Source organism: Podarcis erhardii, assembly GCF_964252035.2.
Source record: "Podarcis erhardii genome assembly, chromosome: 6".
Classification (NCBI taxonomy): domain Eukaryota; kingdom Metazoa; phylum Chordata; class Lepidosauria; order Squamata; family Lacertidae; genus Podarcis; species Podarcis erhardii.
The window spans coordinates 2,721,161-2,743,644 of record NC_138510.1 but is presented as its reverse complement, the minus strand read 5'-3'; the positions used below and the strand labels follow the sequence as shown (position 1 = coordinate 2,743,644).

The window sequence follows — 22,484 nt, the reverse complement described above, 5'->3', positions numbered from 1 at the left end:
ATTTTCCCCCATCTTTTTTCTTGTTTTTCTTTTCTATTTTCTCCTTGTGTACATTCTTTTTCTTTCATAACAGAACAATGTGTGTGATTATGTGTAGTTTTTAATGTGTAAATAGAGATTATTTAATAGTGACAAAAAAGTAACAAAATCCGTACAATTGCTTCTACTATTGCATTTGGATTTATAATCTTTCTGCCATTGGAAATCTTCAAGGCCCCTTTCCAAAACGAAATTTTTTCTCCTATGTCGTGGGGATGCATCTGGCAAGATGCTCTCTCACACCAACCGTTTAAAAGTCCACCTGTTGACCCAAAGTGGGCTTTCCTGATGGTGGGAAGAAACACCACATCCCTTTGCTGGGATGAAGCCAAGGGGAGCTCAAGCCCACCTTTTCCAAGGGAGAACAGCTGGCCTGGCCTGCTCCCACCCTTCAATATTTGGGGGTGAGGGCGGTGGGGCGAGCGTCGCGCCTGTTTGCGCTGAAGTGGAAACGGAGTCCCCTTTTCCAGGAGTTCTCCTCGGACCCAGACATCCCCTTGCTGAACAAGAGTCCCAAGAAGACAGGTTGTAACCATCGGCAGGCGATGAAGAAGTGCTTTGCCTGCTCAAGAAAGGCCACCGCCTTCAAAACTGCCATCCCTCAGCGGCCGGCCAGCGCGAAGACTCACCAGGTGACATATCTTTATATATATATATATATATATATTTATTGGTTTTTTAACATATCATTTCCAGCAATTATTAAACATACTGTTATATCTTATACAGTCATACCTCGGGATGAAAACGCTTCAGCTTAAATATTTTTGGGTTGTGCTCCCAAAAAGTGATGGAGCACGTTACTTCTGGGTTTTGCTGCTCGCGCATGCGCAGACGCTCAAAATGACATCATGCGCATGCGCAGAAGCAGCAAAACGCAACCCGCGCACGCGCAGACGTGCAGTTGCGTCTTACGTTCGCTTCAGGATGCGACCGGGGCTGCGGAACGGATCCTGTTCGCATCCTGAGGTACCACTGTACAGTTTTTTTTACTTCCATCAATCACATCTGAAAATTTTCCAATCTTTTCCACTTAATATACATTTCTTACTTTCACTGTTACATTTAAATCTCATAACTAATATCTCTCTTCTTTCTCTTCTTTCCAATATTTCATATATTTCTCCTTCTTGTAGTCCTACTGGTGTAATTTGTTGATTACAGTTGCTCTTCAAATAATTCGTAAATTTCTTCTGTGAATCTCTGGTCCCGCAGGTTTTGAATCCTTCCTGTCATTTTATCCAATTCTGCGCAGTCCATTAATTTCATCTGCCATTCTTCTTTCGTCACACCAGGTGACATCTCCTATCCCCCAGAGGCGCCCGGCTTCAGCCATGCCTGGAAACCGTATCATGCGCCCAGCTACGTCCGTTCCCGGAAGCCACATCATGAAGCCCCAGGTAGGTTTTTTGGCGGGGGAACCTCCTTGGGGCTGATGTGGGGGGCAAGGGGAGTGGGCAGCCCTGCTTTTCTCTGCTCAGCTAATGTGCAAAGTGTTGGCGAGCACATGGCATGGTGCATTATGCTGCCGGCTTGTGCCTGAAGACAGGGAACCCAGGCAGGTCTTTCTCTCTTAGACACCCTTCCCTTCTCAGTGTGTTTCCTATCTTGGCCTGGAGCCAGACCTATGTGCATTGTGCAACCCCCAATTGTCTTCTCCACCTCTGGCTTCTTGTATACAGTCATACCTCGGATTACAGCTGCTTCAGGTTGCATTTTTTCGGGTTGTGGACTGCCGAAACCCGGAAGTACCAGAATGGGTTACTTCCAGGTTTCGGCAGTTGTTCATGCGCAGAAGCGCTAAATCGTGCTTTTCGCATGCGCAGAAGCGCCGAATCGCAACCTGCGCATGCGCAGATGAGCAGACGCGGGTTGCGAACGCTGCGGGTTGCGAACATGCATCCCGCATGGATCACGTTCGCAGCCCAAGCATCCACTGTATTTACTATTGGTCCTTAATGATCTTGAGCACGAGTGTGTGTGAGTCTGCAGCTGTTATTTGGTTTTGCTGTCAGTGGGTTTTTTTAACCTCAAGATTCCTTCCTCTCGTCTGCCTTCTTTATTTTCAGCTGATTAATTGCTCTTCCCATGGCTAGATTTCCATTGAAGAATTCTAATTTCATGGAATCATAGAATTGTAGCATTCAAAGGGATCCCCACGGGTCATTTAGGAATCTCAGCTAAAGTGTCTCTGACAGATGGCCATTCAACCTCTGCTTAAGAACATCAAAGGAAGGAGAGAAACGCAATGCAATGCAAATAAATTAATAAAATTAATAACAGCCCAATATCACTTTTATGATCTCGGCAGGGTGCAACAGGGTTAACCCTGTATGTGGTGGAATCTATAAAATCTGCACCAATGGTCCCTGGTGAGGCACATGCTGCGGATTTGAGATGTCTTCACAAGCAGCCAGGCCAGAGCACTAGCGGACCTTCTTAGAAAAAATCTGATGATGTTTCTCTCGACTTTGCAGGCAGCCTGGGAACCCGAAGGGAGCGACAAGACTGCTTTTGGTTCTCATGCTCACGCAGTCCCTGAGACTGGCTCACCGAAGGCCGAGACCCCTACATGGCAGGAAGAAGTCATTGCCAGCCGGGTTGGTGTAGAGAAGGTTAGTGCCGCCGGTTCCTCTGCCATGGGTACAGTAGCATGGGGTCTGGGTTCGGCCAAGAGCAGCCCTGCGCAAACTCCAATTTTTAATAGCGCTCATTTCTGCGCTCGTTTCTTTACTCAAGGAAATAAATTTTTCTATCAACGTGGGATTGCCATTTCCCCAGAGTGCATCACAGTCTTCCATCTTGCCCCTTCATCCGCTAAATGCTTCTTTTCACTCTGAATGGAGTGTTCGTAACCTGAAGGAGCGTCTCCATCCCCATCGTTCCAACCTGACACTGAGGTCCAGCGCCAAGGGCCTTCTGGCGGTGTAGTGTGGTGTAGTGGTTAAGAGCGATAAACTCATAATCTGGGGAACCGGGTTCGCGTCTCCGCTCCTCCACATGCAGCTGCTGGGTGACCTTGGGCCAGTCACACTTCTTTGAAATCTCTCAGCCCCACTCACCTCACAGAGTGTTTGTTGTGGGGGAGGAAGGGAAAGGAGAATGTTAGCCGCTTTGAGACTCATTAAAGGGAGTGAAAGGCGGGATATCAAATCCAAACCAGGCAGGGGGCCTTCTTGGTGGTGGCACCCGCCCTGTGGAATGCCCTCCCACCAGATGTCAAAGAGATAAACAACTACCAGACTTTTAGAAGACATCTGAAGGCAGCCCCGCTTTTAATGTTTGATGAATTACGGTATTTTAATATTTTGTTGGAAGCCTAGCCAGAGGGGTGGGGTATAAATAAATTATTATTATTATTATTATTATTATTATTATTATTATTATTATTATGTTTTTTGCCGAAAAGTCACATAAATTTGAGACTGAGATGTATGGCGAGATCAAGGAAGGGAAGGTTTACAACGAGGACAGCAATAGAGCTGTCAAACTGGAAGCAGATGGAAGCACTGGGCAATGATGATAAGATGCAATTGCTCTCGTTGCTTCAGGCGTCATCCATATTGATGCCTGCCGTGTCCAATAACGGTGTGAATATTTCACACGGTGCAGAAATGAGCTCCACACTTACGGTTCTCATTGGCTGCCGCCATTGTACGGCGCTGTCATATGGAATCGTAGAGTTGCAATGGGTTCCAAGGTCCAACCCTGTGCACTCACAGCTGGAGAAGTTTTCCTAGCAGCTTCCAAGAGGGTGTTAGCCAAAGAACTGGGCCCCTCCCTGAGACCAATTACCAACCAGCTGGTGTCCGCCAGATCCTGTGAACTATCACTCCCATCGGCCACACCCAGTGTGGTCAAGGATGGGGGCAGTTTTGGACCACATCCTCTGCAAAGCACCACACTGGGAAAAACCCCGCAGTCACTGCGATTCTGAAAGGTCTCTTGCTTTACCCGTCTTTGCCTTTCTAGATCCTCTTTCTGAAAGCTCGCGAGCGAGACTCTCACACAGCCATTTTGCTGACCAGCTGCTCCGATGGGAACATCTACGCGTGGACGTTCGGTGGCAAAGGAGGGATGCTGGGCAAATTCCGAGGAGGCCACGGACATGCCCAGGACACCGTGGTCTGTTCCATGAGCACGGATGACAAGAATCTAGTCCTCTTCACTGGGGACTCCTTGGGCTACTTGAAGGTCAGTGCTCCCACTTCCCTGTGGATTAGGGACTAGGCGGTCAATGGTTCCATATTCTGGGCATGGTACCTCCAACTCCTGGCTGCCTGTTTGCCTCAGTGCCCTCCCGATGTTCTGGACTGTAACAACAACAACAACAACTTATTTATACCCCACCCATCTGGCTGAATTTCCCCAGCCACTCTGGGCAGCTCCCAATCAAGTGTTAAAAACAATACAGCATTAAACATTAAAAGCTTCCCTAAACAGGGCTGCCTTCAGGTGTCTTCTAAAAGTCTGGTAGTAGTTTTTCTCTTTGACATCTGGTGGGAGGGCGTTCCACATGGCAGGTGCCACCACCAAGGAGGCCCTCTGCCTGGTTCCCTGTAACTTGGCTTCTCACAGTGAGGGAACCGCCAGAAGGCCCTCAGAGCTGGAGCTCAGTGTCCGGGCAGAACAATGGGGGTGGAGATGCTCCTTCAGGTATCCTGGACCGAGGCCGTTTAGGGTTTTAAAGGTCAGCACGAACACTTTGAATTGTGCTCGGAAACATACTGGGAGCCAATGCAGATCTCCCAGTAACTCCCATCGCAGCCGTGATGCCTGAGGCTGGTGGGACCTGAAGCCCAAATGGTTATTTCTTCATCTCCTACACAGAGAACTGAAAGCTCAGACAATTCGGAGGAGTGCGAATCTCAAAGGATGGTTGTGTTTTCGGTTTGCATGGTGTGAATTAAGTAGGTTTGCCTTTAAATGTGAATAGAATCAAATTCTCCTTGTCCTTCCTCTGCTCCCAAACTCCATGGTGCTGTTGTTGCCTCCAGTCCCACAGCTTCCCTATGGGGTCCTGCAGGGGCGTTGCATGAACCCACAGTGGGTGGGGGCCAGAGGGTGAAGGAGCCCACAGAGGCAGCCCAGCACCTGGCATGCCGAGGGAGAAATGAGCTCCCTTGGCCACAATGCCTCATGGGGTTGGGGCTAATGGAGCTCGTACCTCCATGCTCTGGGTGCTGGCAGCCATCCCTAAACATTAGGAAGAACTTCCTGACAGTAAGAGCTGTTCGACAGTGGAATTTGCTGCCAAGGAGTGTGGTGGAGTCTCCTTCTTTGGAGGTCTTTAAGCAGAGGCTTGACAACCATATGTCAGGAGTGCTCTGATGGTGTTTCCTGCTTGGCAGGGGGTTGGACTCAATGGCCCTTGTGGTCTCTTCCAACTCTATGGTTCTATGATTCTATCCCTGCCCCCTCCTCAAAATGTGCCCGGGGCCCCGGCCCCTGCTGCCCTCCCCACTCGCTACGCCACTGGGTTTCTGTGCTTGACACAGCTGCTCAGGTATATACAGTGAAGGGAAAAAAAGTATTTGATCACCTGCTAAATTTGCCCATTAGCCCTCTGACGAAGAAATGACCAGAAATGACAAAATACCTCCTGAGATGTGTGCAAACCTGGTGGCCACCTGCAAGAAACTTCTGACCTCTGTAATTGCCAACAAGGATTTTGCCACCAAGTACTAAGTCATCTTTTGCAAAGGGATCAAATACTTATTTCACTCATTATAATGCCCTCCAATCTCTGACTTTTGTCTAGTCATTTCTTCGTCAGAGGGCAAACGGACAAATTTAGCAGGAGACCAAATATTCCCCCCCCCTCACTGTAACCTTGTGAAGGCAGTTAGCAGGATATGAAATGTTTGCTCAGGTACTGGCCATGACTCCACCCTCTGAATGTCCCCTGTGGAAAATGAAAGGAAGGTGGCTTGCACCCAAGGGTGGCCATGCCTGTGGCTATTGCACGGCCGCTCTGCCCTTTTTGAAAATGCCAGACGTTCTGCGTTGTGAGAAGGGTGGCAGAGCCAAGGGGCAAACACAAAGCCGCCACGATTTGCTTGCTGAGTCACGTGAATGCGCTCCAGACAGGGAGTGAGCAAAGCACACCGTAGACATTTCTATTTTAATGGGATTGTTTTCATTGTGCATGTTAATTGTTGTGCATTTTAATGATGCACAGTCATAATTTGCAAGCTGCTCTTTGAAATACAGTCGTACCTTGGCTCCCAAAAGCCTTGGGAGTCTAATGTTCCAGCTCCTGAATGATAGAAAAACGTGAGTGAGTGTTCTGGTTTTTGAACTTTTTTGGGAAGCTGAATGTCTGGTGTTGCTTCTGCTATTGTTTCTGGTGCACCTGCACAATTGGAAACTAATTGGAAGCCGCGCCTTGGTTTCCGAGCTTTTTGGAAGTTGAACAGACTTCAGGAACGGATTCCGTTCGACTTTTGAGGTACGACTGTATTTCGTATCCTGCCCTTCCACCTGATGCAGTTTCAAAACAATTATTTATTTGCATTATATTTGTTTTTTTTTGTTTTTACCATTCCTCTGGATTTTCTTGCAGGGCGTTCACACACCTCTCTGTTAGCCTCTTGTTCTTTGCACATTTCCCAATACATTTCCCTGTGGCTTTCCAGACCGCAAACAGTCCTATTCTTTTTTTTAAAAGCGGATTTGTTGCACTAGGGCAACAGAGACCTCTTATTCCACTTATAGCTGTGCAAGCCTAAAGTTCTGGCATTTTCTTGAATCTCTCCTGCAACGTACCAGAAGGCTGGAGGCACGCCAGGCTCCTCTGATCACCATTCCCTCCCTTTTCCCTAGATCTGGGATATCATGAATTACTGCACACTGAGAGGGGAGGTAGACCTTGAGTCAGAGATTAGCGATGAGAATCTTCCGCAGCCGAGCCAGAACGCTTTTCGTGGCTTAATCCCCGATTACTGCAGAATTCCTTCGGACTTCAGTTCCTCTGGTATAACCGAAGAGGTTAGAAGTGTGACATCCTTTTTCCAGAGAGGTGTACCAACGGGACTGCGTGAGAGGAAGCGTTTGGGCAACTTGGCACACATTGGATTGTGTGATTATTTAATAACGACACCTTTCTACATTTTATTGTTAATTCTGCTTCGCCATCTGACCCCAGAACACTCCTTTAACTCATGCATCCCAGACATAAAGTCTGCGAGTTTTGGTAGCTTTTAGCCCATCTCTCACAAGACTCAGAAGGGTCCTCCCTTACCCCACAAGATTTCCTTCCAAACCAGGAACCATTCCCAGCAGCAGCAGCAGCAGCAGCAACAACAACAACAACAACAACAATTTATTAATTATACCCCGCCCATCTGGCTGAGTTTCCCCAGCCACTCTGGGCGGCTTCCAATCGAGTGTTAAAAGCAATACAGCACTCAATATTCTTATTAATAATATAATAATAATAATCTATTATTTATACCCCACCCACCTGGCTGGGCTTCCCCAGCCACTCTGTGCGGCTTCCAACAAAATATTAAAATACCGTAATACATCAAACATTAAAAGCTTCCCTAAACAGGGCTGCCTTCAGGTGTCTTATAAAAGTCTGGTAGTTATTTTTCTCTTTGACATCTGGTGGGAGGGAGTTCCACAGGGCGGGTGCCACCACCGAGAAGGCCCTCTGCCTGGTTCCCTGTAACCTCACTTCTCGCAATGAGGGAACCGCCAGAAGGCCCTTGATGCTGGACCTCAGTGTCCGGGCAGAACGATGGGGGTGGAGACGCTCCTTCAGGTATACAGGACCGAGGCCGTTTAGGTCTGCCGCCTTCCTGACGACGGGCTTCAGCATCCGGTGTAACAGGAGCCTCTTTAAATTTCTGCGGCAGGAACACGAGGGCTGGTTCACCTCTCTGATTCCCCCCGTCTGCCTGAGCTCCTGGAGGGGACACTTGAAGAACGTGGGCAGCATCAAATACGTGGAGAGATTCAGGGCGATTCTCACTTCCAGCCACGACAGCACAATCAAGCTCTGGATGCTCTCGGGGAGACACGTGGGTGAGGCATTTTCTCTCAGATGGTGTCGTGGGAGAACAGGAGGCTGGTCCGGGGCAGGGGAGCAGAGCGACGGAATCATTGGGAGGGACCCCGACGGTCATCCAGTCCAACCCGCTGCAATGCCGGAAGTCCATTCGCCCTGAGCTGCTGCAGTTGGGCAGCAGAAAGAAAAGGAACTGCCCACATCTCCAAACCTGCACCACGTCAATGTGCCTGTAGCTCTGGGGTGGGAGGAAGGTGTGTGGCCTGGGGAAGTTTTCAGGGGCCAGATAGAAGGCTTGGGAAGGCCACATTTAGGGCCCAGGCCTGAGGAACCCATCTCTGACAGTGAGTGATTCCTGGAGGCCCAGGAAATTTTCTTCTTTGCACTTTGAATCAGGGCCGGGTTTAGGTTTGATGAGGCTCTCAGCTCCTGAAGGTAATGGGACCCTTTCTATGTCCAGCTGTCCTTTGTCAACAACAAATTGTTGCTGTTTTTTGTGTTGAATATATGGTATATGGTAATGTGTGGACCTAATAGGTATCTAAAGTCATTTCCACATAAAAAAATATGTATTTTATCAAAGTAATTTACGATATGATAATCTTTATTGTCATTGTCCCATACAGAACAACGGAATTGAAAAAATCTACACCAGACATTTAAAAACCAAGAAGCCTGCTATCCTAGCTATCCCAGCCTGGTTGACCCCCTAAAAACTCTGATACCCCATAACTGAATACAATATACTCCCACAGAGACTACCTTACACTGCGTTTAAAACCAAAATCGCATTTGGATAGGAGCTCTTTCTCAGGCGGCTAGTCCTAGTCTTTATAAGGTGGGGGGTGCTCATCTGCCACGTATGATCTGGTTGATATTCCTGCATCACAGGGGGGTAATAATAATAATAATAATAATAATAATAATAATAATAATAATTTATTTATACCCCGCCCATCCGGCTGGGTTTCCCCAGTCACTCTGGCCAGCTTCCAACAAAATATTAAAATACAATAGTCTATTAAACATCAAAAGGTTCCCTAAAGAGGGCTGCCTTCAGATGTCTTCTAAAAGTCTGGTAGTTGTTTTTCTCTTTGACATCTGGTGGGAAGGCGTTCCACAGGGTGGGTGCCACTACCGAGAAGGCCCTCTGCCTGGTTCCTTGTAACTTGGCTTCTCGCAGCGAGGGAACCACCAGAAGGCCCTCGGAGCTGGACCTCCGGGTCTCTTCCAACTCCATGATTCTATGATAGGACCCTTGACACACACCCCTTTGACACTTTCCACAGCAAGGCAACCCTGCTTCTACCCTGAGAACGGCTGGATTCTCTGACTAATGCATGCAATGCAAAGAAAGAAAGTTTGCATACGTTTTCTTAGATTGCAAACTGTCTTCAGCTAGCTAGGCAAATGGCCAACCAACTATGTAGGGCAGCCTCCCTTTCACCACTGGAAGTTGTGCTCAGACTCTAATTTGCCCTCAGGGATATATCACTAGGGGCAAGTTCTAAGCTTCTCTTGAAACCTTGGTCTATTTTCCGTGGCCATTAGGGACTGGAAACTGGCTAAAAATAACACCAGGCTGAGATTTCCCGAGGCGCTGACTTTTGCAGCCAGCACCAAAATCCAGTGTCTAGTGTGTGTGTTCTGCTTTGGCTTATGGGTTGTGATTTGGCAAAAGTGAGGGTGCTCAGATTAGGTGCTTCTCTCGCAGGGACGTTTGGGCAGGCGGTGTGGAGGCTGGAATTGCAGTCCATGATGGCGGCAGAGGTGCCTGAGGACATCCGCCGAACAGGCTCCCTTCAGACCCTGAAGGTCCTGAACGAAGGCCGGCAGCCCCACTGGGAGTGAGTAAACAGAGGCGGACGCCTTTTCTTGGCCCTGCAGTGGAGGGGCCCCTTTGCTGCAATCTTGCACCTGCAGCACGGAAAATAGTGCCCCCGCCCCCGAGCGCTATGGAGAACACAGCCGCTAGTTGCTGCTAGAAACAGCATCCCCTCCAACATTTCTCCAATGAAAAAAGGGACGTCCTAAGGAAAAGCAAGACATTCCGGGATCAAATTGTAGGAAGCTTGGGACTTCCGGTCCACTGCCAAGGGAAATGGCGGCGAGCTCCGTGTCGTCCTATTAAGGAAGGACACGGTCCAGGCTGTCAGGGCTTTGGGGGTGAGTGCCAGGGCTAGGCGCCCCCCGAAAAATCCCCACGGAATATTGGGGACTCCGGAGGTCCAGCGGAGCATTGGTAACTCGCCGTAATCTGACCTTCTGGCTGCCGGTGCTGCGTCGGGAATGAAGAGGCTTGAGTCCGCTCACGGGTCTAACACACACTGCAGCCGAAGCCACACACCGCGACCGTAAGTGGCGGATTTTCCAATTAAGAGGTAAAGGTAAAGGGGACCCCTGACCATTAGGTCCAGTCGTGGCCGACTCTGGGGTTGCGGCGCTCATCTCGCTTTACTGGCCGAGGGAGCTGGGGTACAGCTTCCGGGTCATGTGGCCAGCATGACTAAGCTGCTTCTGGCGAACCAGAGCAGCGCACAGAAACGCCGTTTACCTTCCTGCCGGAGTGGTACCTATTTATCTACTTGCACTTTGACATGCTTTCGAACTGCTAGGTTGGCAGGAGCAGGGACCGAGCAACGGGAGCTCACCCTGCCACGGGGATTTGAACCGCCGACCTTCTGATCGGCAAGTCCTAGGCTCTGTGGTTTAACCCACAACGCCACACTCGCCCCATTTTTAATAGATACAAACCGAAAGTTACATTACCTAAACGTAACCCGAGGGTCCACCGTAACAAGAAGTTTACTCACATTTCAGTCCATGATTTGATTCCTGAAAGGCAGGCTTTACTTGGTAGTTACATCAAGAAGCAGTGTGAGTTCATCTCATACAGTAGGGATTCTGAACTCATGTGCTGCTGGCTGAGAGCCAGCAGACAGCAAAATTACATTAAGAGAATACAAAATGGCTGCAGGAGAGCATCATGGCAGCAAGAGAGAGAACAAGATAACTTCAAGACGACAAGAAGACAAAACTGCAAGACTAAACTAGACTGAACTGAGAAAGCGGCTTCGTGACCTGGCTTTTTTATGGAGTCAGCCCGGCCTATGCCCATCTCCCAGGTTACGTGAAGGGAATGTTGCATTTGACTGTACCAATGGATCACATCCCACACAAATCAGAAAGCAGGATGGGTTCTGGAAAATAGGGACACTTGGAGGGTCTGGGATTAACAGTTAAAGGCCTGGTTGAAGAGGAATGTTTTCCCCTGGTGCCTAAAGACAGGTAACAAAGGTGTCAGAGCATCCCACAAGTGAGGAGCCACCACAGAAAAGGCCCTGTTCTGGTGCTGCCACCGAGGGACCTCTCACAGAGGCACATGGAGAAGGTGCTTGTTTGCATGCACCAGGGTCATTATTTCTCCCCCCCCGCCCCGTTCCTGCTTGCAGGAGCACCCGCAACATCGTGCAGACGCTGAGCCAGCAGAGGAGGCAGCAGTCCATGCTGATGGATTTCCTGCACGTCAAGTCATCCCACGACGCAGCCAGCAAGATGCAGGAAATGATGCATAAAGAGACGCGAATCATCCAGATCACAGACGAGCAAATTGAGGCCTCTTATCAGCAGTGGGAAGAGTTTGGGAAGCTGGTGAGGAAGTTCTCTTGCTTCTTGGCGGGGTGGGGCGGGTCATCTGCTGTCTAAAAAGTGACCAGAGCACATGGGAGAGGGCAGGGTACCTGCTTGTCCTGTTCCAGAACCGAGCTGCCTGCGACGCGATGGGTCAGTTGGCGGAATCCACGCCTATCTCTCAGTCGGGTTGTCAGTGGCATCGCTAGAAGGCTCCACAATAGCATCCGAGTGGCCTGAGCATTTTAATTTCAAATATTCTGATTATTCCCACTTTTAGTTAAGTTTTTATATTTATTTACTTGATTGGGGCAGCAGCTGCCCCCCTTTCCCCCTGGCCCCGCCCAGCCAATAAGCGCTAGAACGTCAGTCAATGCCATCTACCCACTGAAACTTGCAACTAACAGCTGGATGGGGCTTCCAGATGAAGGCCTTGATGTGGCATAGAACTGAAGAGTTGGAAGGGCCCCCTGGGGGTCATCTAGACCAACCCCCTGCAATGCAGGATTCACAACTACAGCAGCCATGGCAGGTTTGTTTAAATCTTTGTTTAAAACCTTCGAATGAAGCCTACCACCCTCTGAGGGAATCTGTTGCACTGTTCTTGTGGTCAGAAAGTTATTCTATGTATTTTTTTGCAAATCATTTTTTTAAAATTGATACTATCCTAATTCTGAAAAGTTTAGATGTTTATTTGATTGCCCTTAAATCTTCTTGCCACACTTGCCATCCACACTTGCCACACCAGGGTGGCACGTCACACCCTTTGAGAACCGCTGCTCTATGGCAGTAACCCTTTCATGCAGTAATGGGACTTAAGCATGTTAGTTATCTGACGCTGGCTATCTCGCAGAAAGGAGATTCCAGCCCAAGCGTTAGGAAGAGCTTTCTGAAGCTACAAGTTATTCAACAGCGGAACGTACTCGCTTGGAATAATAATAATAATATTAATAAATAAAATTTTATTTATATTCTGCCCTCCCCAGCCGAAGCCTGGCTCAGAGCGGCTAACAACAATAAAAGTAACACAGTTTACATAAAATCACAATCAATTAATTGAAATGCATTCTAAAATCAATTCAGTCTAAAATCAGTTCAGAAGGTGGTGGGCTCTCCTCCGTCGGCATTTTCAAAGCAGAGGTTGGATAGTCAGGGATGCCTTAGTTGTCGCTCCTGCATTGCTGGGGTTGGGCTGGATGGCCTTTGGGGTTCCCTTCCAATTCTGCGGTTCTATGGTTCCAAGGCATGCAGGGCAGGGCAGGGATGGGAAAGGCAAGTGGGACCATTGGGTAGCTCAGGGGAGGGGAGCCAGAGGCAGGGGAAGGGAGAAGGACCCAGCTAAGCGACTTCTCTGGCTTAAATCCCTCGGTGAGCGCAGAAGAGCGATATCCTGGGCAGCGCCTACAAGCAGAAGTTTCCGCGCCCCGTCTTGAAGCAGCTCCCGGAAATGAAGGCCTACGTAGCCCACAAGGACCAGGTAAGTGAGCTCCAGGGGAACACGGGAGTCGGCAGGGTGAAGGGGGGGGGGGGCGGGAGCTCAAACAACCCCATGCCCTCTAACATGTCTCCGATGAAAATAGCAACGTCCTAAAGAAAAAGTCGTATGGTTCAAGCTATGGTTTTCCCAGTAGTGATGTACGGAAGTGAGAGCTGGTCCATAAAGAAGGCTGATCTCCGAAGAATGGATGCTTTTGAATTCTGGTGCTGGAGGAGACGCTTGAGAGTCCCATGGACTGCAAGAAGATCAAACCTCTCCATTCTGAAGGAAATCAGCCCTGAGTGCTCACTGGAAGGACAGATCCTGAAGCTGAGACTCCAGTACTTTGGCCACCTCATGAGAAGAGAAGACTCCCTGGAAAAGACCCTGATGCTGTGAAAGATGGAGGGCACAAGGAGAAGGGGACAACGGAGGATGAGATGGTGGGATAGTGTTCTCGAAGCTACCAGCATGAGTTTGACCAAACTGCGGGAGGCAATGGAAGACAGGAGGGCCTGGCGTGCTCTGGTCCAGGGGGTCAGGAAGAGTCAGACATGACTAAACGACTAAACAACAACAACAAAGAAGAGCGGGACGTTCCGGGATCAAATCGGAAACCGGGACGGCTTCTCTAAATCCAGGATTGTCTGGAAAATAGGGACACTTAGAGGGCCTGAGTTAGTTACTGCCCGTTCCTGGGAATTTCCTGCTTTGCCACTTGTTGCCCCAATGTCTGGAACATCGCTGCGTCAAAACGTTTGGCCAGACATGGCTCTGGGGCGAGGCTAAAATGGATTATTCAAATACAGCAACAAGGAGGGAGCTTCCCTTATCCCTCTGGCTTCTTATTCTTCGCTGGGGGTATCTGCATTCCACCTGAAAGTCAGTGAGCTGTGATTGCAAATTGATATGCCAGTTTGTTGCTCTGGTCTCCTTCCACAATTCCACATTACTGTTTCCTTTGTTGCTTAACCTGATATTTGCCACACTTACACTATTTGCATGCAGTAAAGAGAGAGAGAGATCTATTTCCCAAACACGGAAATGGGTAAACTCTGCAGAAAAGGTTCAGTTCGCTTTGAGTGACCCTAATAACTTTTTGACACATAAAGTGGCTGTTTATGCACAGGCAGCAAGAAAGAAAGAAAGAAAGAAAGAAAGAAAGAAAGAAAGAAAGAAAGAAAGAAAGAGATGAGGAATGGGAGAGTTGGATAATAGAGGGTGATTCGTAATGAAAAAAGAAGAATGTAATATATCTTATGTTACCTGTAACAGAATTGTAGGGGAATGTTTAAAGTTTTTCTTTAGAAACAGTCACAGATGTTCTATGTGTGCAGCCTTTGTCACACGACACACATCAAATCAGTAATCTATTTCTGCCCAAACGCGACTCACCGTATGTGTGGATTTTCCTGGGCTTCATTGAATGGCCATGCAAACACTATTGATGACTTCTTCCAATACACATGGTCGTCCAGGGCTTCTAAGTTTGCACAAACAGCCCGTAGTTTCAAACTTTTTATGCCAATCATAGATACATTTTATGCTTGGAGGTTTCCCCCCCGAATTGGGATCTAAAATGCCATCACACAACAGTTACAGATTCCGTTTTGCTCAATTCAAGAACACAAAACGCCTTCTCCACTGCAGATACAGCCATTTTGCCTGACTAGTCAAGTGACACGTGTGCTATCACCTACGTCACTTCCCTCCGTAAAGGTAAAGGGACCCCTGACCGTTTTTTTAAAAAAAATAATATTTATTGAAATTTTCCATATAATAACAAAACAAAGGACAAAAATTAAAAGACACACAAAATATCCAAAAAAAGAGAAAAACAGTTAAAAAAAGAAACACATAATATTTAAAGAACCTTATCTTCTTTCACCTTATTTCTGAGACCTCCTCCCCCCTCCCCTTCTTGCATTCCAATTTATGTTATCTGCCCAACAAGTTATTTAATTAACTTTTAAAGAAAAAAGAGAGAAAAAAGAAAGAAAAAGACACCCCAATATAACTTAATCTTAAACCTTTTTCCTAAAGTCGACCCAAATTTCCCTTTCACAATTTCCCAACATACCATAAAAATCAGGAAATTTATAAAAAGAAAAAAAAAAGAGAACTTAACCAACTATATTTAAACACCCTTTGGATTCCCAAATCCCACCCTCCCATTCCCGGTTTGATCCCCAAATCAGTTCCCTCAGTCCATCAATTCTCAGCCTGGGTCCCAAACTTCTGAGGCTCCTAAAACTCTTTCCATTTCACTCTGCCGGATTTTTTGACCATCTTTTGTGTTCAACACCATCTCTCGAGGAAGATCTGTCCCAATAATAACCAATTTTCTTCCGAACCAGTCTTTAGATTTAAAAGTGGAGCTCAAATTTAGTCCTTTGAGTTTTTTAAAACTATATGTCCCAAAAGCTCCAACTTCCATCTTGATCTCACTTGTGCTAACAGGCCTCTGATCTGCCTTGATCTTCCACAACATTATAGCTTCATCTTCGTTTCCCACCAAATTTTCCAGCAAATCCTCCTTTGTCTGCCCAGCTGCAGCAATTTCTGTTCCAACTTCAAGGTCTTTTGGCTCCACAACAAAGTCTTGTCCTGTTCCAGCAAGTTTGTTTACTGCTTCATTCAATGTTGTCACTCTTGTAGACAAAATATTAGCTTGGTCCTTGATCTCTCCCTGTAATTCCTGGAGCTCTCCCAGGAGATGAAATGTCCTATTCAGTTCAGTCAGTATTTTTCCACTTAAAGCCATTTCTTACAATGTTCCAAGACTCCCCTCTAGGGGGATTTTATTTACTTAGTATCTTTCCAGTACCAATCCAAAAGTCCAATGTAACTTATTTTTCTTTTTTCCAGCAAATTTGTATCCAAATTACAAAAAATCTAACCGGCAGAGTCACCAGAAACAACGTTTCCTTTTATTTCCCAGCTTTGACAGCTAATTTGACAGCTGTCAAAGTCCGTATCTATTCAGCAGGCTCTCTCACAGATCACTCCCGGGTCCCGGGGGGTTACACTTTAACTTTCCAAACCAACTCTTATCCTCCAGTAAAGTTAGTGTAGTGTCCAATCATGAAATTAATAATTTTTCTCCGCAAGGGACAAAGATGCTTCTCTCAACTTTAGCTCTCTAGTCCTTGCTTTAGATTGTCTGCAAGGCGGGGGGGGGGGGGACTTCCTTTTCACACTTCCCCCGGTCGTACCGAATTTTTTTTTTAAAAAGAGATCTTTTTAGAGTCCAATTTCCGTATTACTCACGGGTTGTTGCTTTTAATCCGAATGTTCCAAGGAAAAAGTCAGCGCTCTCCGTCAAATGGCATGTGGCTTCGCTCAGCAGGGGAAGCAGAGGACTCTCAGCACCGCACCGCTCCCCAGCCCCTGTTCCGTAGCCTTTAAAAAGGCTCCTTCGCGGGTCGGGAGGGCGCTAATGGTGCCCACCGAGTCACCACGTCCACAGGCATCCGCACCTGTGGTTTTTAAGGGTCCCCCCGTTGCCGGCGCGGTAGAACCCGATCCCTACTGAGCCGATTCCCTCCGGAGCTCGGAGGGAATCCGCCATTAGACGATGGCGCTAACCCGGAAGTGGGGACCCCTGACCGTTAGGTCCAGTCGTGGCTGACGCTGGGGTTGCGGCGCTTATCTCGCTTTCTTGGCCGAGGGAGCCAGCGTACAGCTTCCGGATCATGTGGCCAGCAGGACTGAGCCGCTTCTGGCGAACCAGAGCAGCACACGGAAACGCCGTTTACCTTCCCGCCGGAGCGGTACCTATTTATCTACTTGCACTTGGACGTGCTTTTGAACTGCTAGGTTGGCAGGAGCAGGGACCGAGCAATGGGAGCTCACCCCTACACGGGGATTTGAACCGCCGACCTTCTGATCGGCAAGTCCTAGGTTCTGTGGTTTAACCCACAGCGCCACCCGCGTCCCTCACTAGCGTAGCACTCACTGAGTACTTCCCTCAGTAGCGGAACACAAATTTATGAGTACATCTACCTCATGGTTTGCAGTTGTGGTCCATGTCATCGCCTGTTACTGTCTTACAGCATCTGGAAACTGTATATTTCATTATGAATCACCCTGCATTGCCATAAGTTGCTTTCGAAATTCTGAGGTTTAATCTGAAGCTGAGCTAAGTTTGAGCTTGTTGATGGCAACTGTGCTTCCAGCCCCTCATATTATTGATGTAATTATATAATGCATACACACACACACACACACACACACACACTGGTATGATTATATCAGTAAGTAAATTATTTAATAATAATAATAATAATAATTTTTTATTTATATCCTGCCCTCCCCACGCAAAGCCGGGCTCAGAGCGTCTAACAGCAGTAAAAATAGCACAGTTTACATAAAATCACAGTCAATTAATTGAACTACATTCTAAAATCAATTCATTCTAAAATCAATTCAGAATCAAATTCATGGCAACCATTGGGCCAGAGTTCTGTGAGGATTGCCAAAGGAGGGGGTCAGGCTGTGCCCTGGCCAAAGGCCTGGTGGAACAGCTCTGTCTTGCAGGCCCTGCGGAAAGGTGTCAAGTCCCGCAGGGCCCGGGTCTCTTGTGAAAGAGCGTTCCACCGGATCAGGGCCATCGCCGAAAAAGCCCTGGCTCTGGTTGAGGCCAGCCTAACCTCCCTGTGGCCCGGGGCCTCCAAGATGTTTTTATTTGAAGACTGTAAGGTCCTCCGTGGGACATACCAGGAGAGGCGGTCCCGTGGGTACGAGGGTCCTAATTCTAAGTTTGTAGGTTGCTGTACTGCAAAATTGCAATGAAATCGTTGTGGCCTTTGGCTCGTGCAATGATAAACTGATTGGATTTTTAAAAAGAAAGAATGAAATAAAAAGAAGGGGGGGAAACACACATTTGGGCTAAAACGGGGTTGGAGATCCACATGGTTCTCTTGGGCTCCCTGACTAAGTCCTCCTCTCTGTGCTCCCTACAGCCCCGCATCTACCGCTGCATCCAGTACACAGACCTTAAGCCCATGTTCCAGGCGTACACCCCGGACCTGGTGGCCGAGTCCCTGCAGACCCAGGCCGCGATAGAGCACCGGGCAACCCGGAGAGCCAAGCGCTGGGCAACTATCAAAGGCGTCGTCAAGCCCACCCTCAAGAGCTTCCTGTTGCGCAAGCGAGTTATGCAGCCCAAGGAATGAGCTGCCAGTTGCGGCGAGCGCTCCAAGGCGCGAGGCAGCGGCTTTCTCGTCCCAAGGGCCGCTGTTGGCTTGGGGGGGCCAGGAGTGATTCGAGGCCCTCTCCCGTCTTCGGCTCCCCCCGATTTCCAGATCCTCCTAGAAGCTGGCATTGGATGTGTCCGACCCTTCGAAATAAACAAATTGTTGGAAATTTGTGGCTTGTTCTTTACCCTGTTAGATATGGGTTGGGGAGCTTTGTGCAATGGAGAGTTCTGGTGACAAACAGATGATACGCTTCAATATAGAAGGCTGTGGAGCATGTTCCAGGCAGGGGGGTGCGGTGGGGGCAGATTGCCCCGGGTATCTTTGCTGAGGGGGGTGACATTGGCGCACCGCCCGCCCACAACTCCCAAGCTTACCCTAAGCTGTCAAAATGACCCCAAGCTGTCAAAATGTCCGCCATAATAATAATAATAATAATAATAATAATAATAATAATAATAATAATCTATTATTTATACCCCGCCCATCTGGCTGGGTTTCCCCAGCCACTCTGGGCGGCTTCCAACAGAATATTAAACTACAATAGTCTATTAAACATTAAAAGCTTCCCTAAACAGTGCTGCCTTCAGATGTCTTCTAAAAGTCTGGTAGTTGTTGTTCTTTTTGACATCTGGTGGGAGGGAGTTCCACAGGGTAGGTGCCACTACCGAGAAGGCCCTCTGCCTGCTTCCCTGTAACTTGGCTTCTCGCAGCGAGGGAACCGCCAGAAGGCCCTCGGTGCTGAACCTCAGTGCCTGGGCAGAACGATGGGGCTGGAGAAGCTCCTTCAGGTATACTGGGCCGAGGCCGTTTAGGGCGTTAAAGGTCAACACCAGCACTTTGAATTGTGCTCAGAAACGTACTGGGAGCCAATGTAGGTCTTTCAAGACCGGTGTTATGTGGTCTCGGCGGCCGCTCCCAGTCACCAGTCTAGCTGCCGCATTCTGGATTTGTTGTAGTTTCCTGGTCCCCTTCAAAGGTAGCCCCACATAGAGCACATTGCAGGAGTCCAAGCAGGCTCGCTCCGCCCCCAGCTGCAGGGTGCGCATGCCGTTCTGTGCACCCAAGCGGTTATCCCGCCTCTGGGAGGGCACCCTCCATGCCCCCCCTATTGTTGATATTGCAGTGTCCCGTGCACAGCGGAATGATGAGGAATACGTGCACATACTCTAAGTTGCTTTATTTACCTTTCAAAGCTGGTAGATTACAGAAAAACATCTTGCCTCTGCCGGAGCAGAGAAAAGCATCCTCTCTCCTCTAAAGCATGGAGAGAAAAAACACACACTGAACTGCAAAGAACAGTGAAAAACAGGAAACCAGTGTACGTCACATCCAGTCTCCTTTCCCGTGGGAAAACCCAACAGCACAGACTGTGGAATGTAAACACCTGTCTCGTGACAAGCACTTCGCCGCACAGTGAAGAGAGCAGAAACCAACATCCTCCCCCTTTCTGTGAACACCACTGGGCAGCGTGTTCGTACAATATCAGTACAAACCCAACTTCTGCACATAGGTACAGTGTTGATCCCTTGATACAATCTTGGACAATACATCAGCAGGAATTTCATTACCTGGCATATAGGACACCGTTACGAGTCCCTTCTGAATACGTTCCCTAGCATGTTGCAACTTCAGTTGCAAGTGCTTCGTGCTTTGCTTACAACCTTCAGAATTCAGCAAAGCCAAACATGCTTTGTTGTCCTGGTAAACCTGGATTGGACATTTGACAGGAATTTTCATGTCTTTGCACAATTGTAACAACCATTCACAATCTTTAAGTGAATAAGACAGTGCGTTCAGTTCAGCTTCACAAGTACTTAAGCTAACTGTTGTTTGCTTCTTCCATGACCAATCAAATAGACCCTGATTGTACAAATAGCAAACTCCAGACGTACTTTTCCTGTCTGTAGTGTCACTTCCAAAACTTGCATCTGCAAATATTTCAAGACCACCAGACTTCTGATTGTTAAATCTCAGTCTGTAATGCATAGTGCCTTTTAAATACCGCGCTATGTGTTTCAGAGCTTTCCAATCCTTAACAGTAGGATTGTTGACTTGTCTGCTTAGCAAATTACAGCTAACAGCAATGTCTGGTCTTGAACATCTGGCAATGAAGTTTAGCTTGCCTAGCACACTTCTGTACAGTGTAGTGTCAGAAAATGCTTCTTCAGTGTCATCTACCTGATAACCTGTTGTCATCGGTGTGTCTACAGGGTTAGCATCCATCAGGTTTAGTTTGCTTAACACATCAGCAATTTTCCGTGACTGGTGTACTAGAATGTTACCATCTTGATCTCTCTCTATTTCCAGAGATAGGTAGTTGTTTACCTCACCAAGATCTTTCATGTCAAAGTGCTCTTTCAGTTGAGCTAGGGCGTTATTGTACATTGTGACATCTTTCCAAAAGAATAAAAGATCATCAACATAAAACAAGCAATACAGTTTCTTCTGCCCCTCCTCTTTGACAAATACACATGGATCAGCTTTCCCTTGCTTAAAACCTAGAGAAAACAATACTTCAGTGAGTTTTGTGTGCCAACACCTTGCACTTTGTTTGAGACCATAAAGGGACTTCTTCAGAGCACAAACAAATCCCTGTTTTACCTGTACGCCATCAGGTGGAAGCATATAAAGTGATTCATCTAGAGATCCGTACAGAAAAGCTGTATTCACATCATGGTGACTAATGTGTAGATTCTCCTCTGCAGCTAGCTTGAGCATAAGCCTAATGCTCTCATACCTCACTGTGGGTGAGTAGGTCTCGTGATAGTCTTCACCTGGTACTTGTGCAAAACCTCTGGCTACCAATCTGGCTTTGTGTCTGACTATCTTGCCATTTTGATCAGTCTTCGCTTTGAAGACCCATTTGCTTCCAAGCAGTTTCATTCCTGGAACTACTGGAACTAGGTCCCATGTTTTGTTCCTTTCCAAGGAATCAAGCTCAGCCTTCATTGCATTTAACCATGGCTCAGCTTCCTTTGAATCCAAATCCTGGATTTCTTGGAAACTTGAAGGTTCAAATACCTTCTTGGAGCTTTTAACAGCTGTTACTGCTATCTTAGCAAACTCATCAGCAAATCTCTTTGGAGGTCTGTCTTTTGTGGCTCTTTGTGATCTGCGAATTAGCCGTAGATCTTCAACACTCTCCTCTTCCTTCTTAGGAGAAAAGTGACCTATTGTGAACAATGGTTCCTCCAATTCTTGATCAGAGCTTTCAGAGGGTCGCATAGAGGCTTTCGCACTCTTGAAATCCTCTGAATCACCTGATTCAGTTTCAGACTCAGAATCAGAACCTTCATCAGTGGGTGTGGGTTGCTGTGGCTGCTTTTGCTGTTGACTATCCTCAGTCTCATCACTGTCATCAGGATAACATTGGAAAATTCCCACATTCTCCCCCCACTTGGCATTGTACTCAACACTTCTTGTGAGCTTAATTGCCTTTGAGTCAGTCATCATTATTCTGTAAGACCCTTTCTGATAACCTAGAAAGATACCATGCAATCCACGCTTGTCTAACTTGGAGTTTTGTGGTGAGTGAACCCACATGTCAGATCCAAAAATTTTCATGTGTTTGATGTATGGCTTTTTGCCAAACATCTTCTCATACAGGGTACAACCAATCGCTGAAGATAACCTGCGATTATAACTGTAAGTGAAACATGAGAGAGCTTCGGCCAATAACTCTCTGGAAGATTAGCATCATGCAGCAAGGTTTTTAACCCTTGAAGCAAAGTCTGGTTTGCTCGTTCCGCAAGTCCATTCTGCCATGGCGAGCGAGGACTAGACAAATCGTGTTGAATTCCTTTCTCAGACAGAAAAGCTTCAAACTGCTGAGAAGTGAATTCTCCCCCGCGATCACTGAAAAGAGTCTTTACCTTCTTACCATGCACATTTTCCAACCAAGCACAGAATTCCTTGAACCTAGGAAAAGCCTCTGATTTCTGCTTGAGATTGTACACATAAATATACCTGGAAAATGCATCAATGAGAACCATGAAGTACCTGTTTCCACCCAAAGAGGGCGCTAGTGGTCCAACCAAATCAGCATGAACAATTTGGTATGGTTCTGTAGCTTGCCTACTAGACACCTTACCTTTCGCAGCCATTTTCACCTTGTTTGCTGCGC

The 22,484-nt window shown here is 47.5% G+C and overlaps 1 protein-coding gene across 4 annotated transcripts in view; it reads left to right on the top strand.

Annotated features, from left to right (window-relative positions):
• Nucleotides 1-18,527, top strand: part of EFCAB8 (EF-hand calcium binding domain 8) — a 65,985-nt gene extending 47,458 nt beyond the window's left edge. For 2 of the 4 annotated variants that reach the window (XM_081867516.1, XM_081867518.1), the window contains exons 19-28: nucleotides 510-671; nucleotides 1,335-1,443; nucleotides 2,521-2,654; nucleotides 4,012-4,233; nucleotides 6,865-7,029; nucleotides 7,902-8,070; nucleotides 9,768-9,900; nucleotides 11,506-11,704; nucleotides 13,062-13,160; nucleotides 18,125-18,527. In XM_081867516.1, the coding sequence (XP_081723642.1) occupies nucleotides 510-671; nucleotides 1,335-1,443; nucleotides 2,521-2,654; nucleotides 4,012-4,233; nucleotides 6,865-7,029; nucleotides 7,902-8,070; nucleotides 9,768-9,900; nucleotides 11,506-11,704; nucleotides 13,062-13,160; nucleotides 18,125-18,337 (1,605 nt within the window). In that variant the 3' untranslated portion in view covers nucleotides 18,338-18,527. Of the gene's footprint in view, nucleotides 1-509; nucleotides 672-1,334; nucleotides 1,444-2,516; nucleotides 2,655-4,011; nucleotides 4,234-6,864; nucleotides 7,061-7,901; nucleotides 8,071-9,767; nucleotides 9,901-11,505; nucleotides 11,705-13,061; nucleotides 13,161-18,124 lie in introns of those variants that run through there. The other 2 variants (XM_081867517.1, XR_014157880.1) reach the window with 2 other exon arrangements.
• The last annotated feature ends 3,957 nt before the right edge of the window (nucleotides 18,528-22,484 follow it).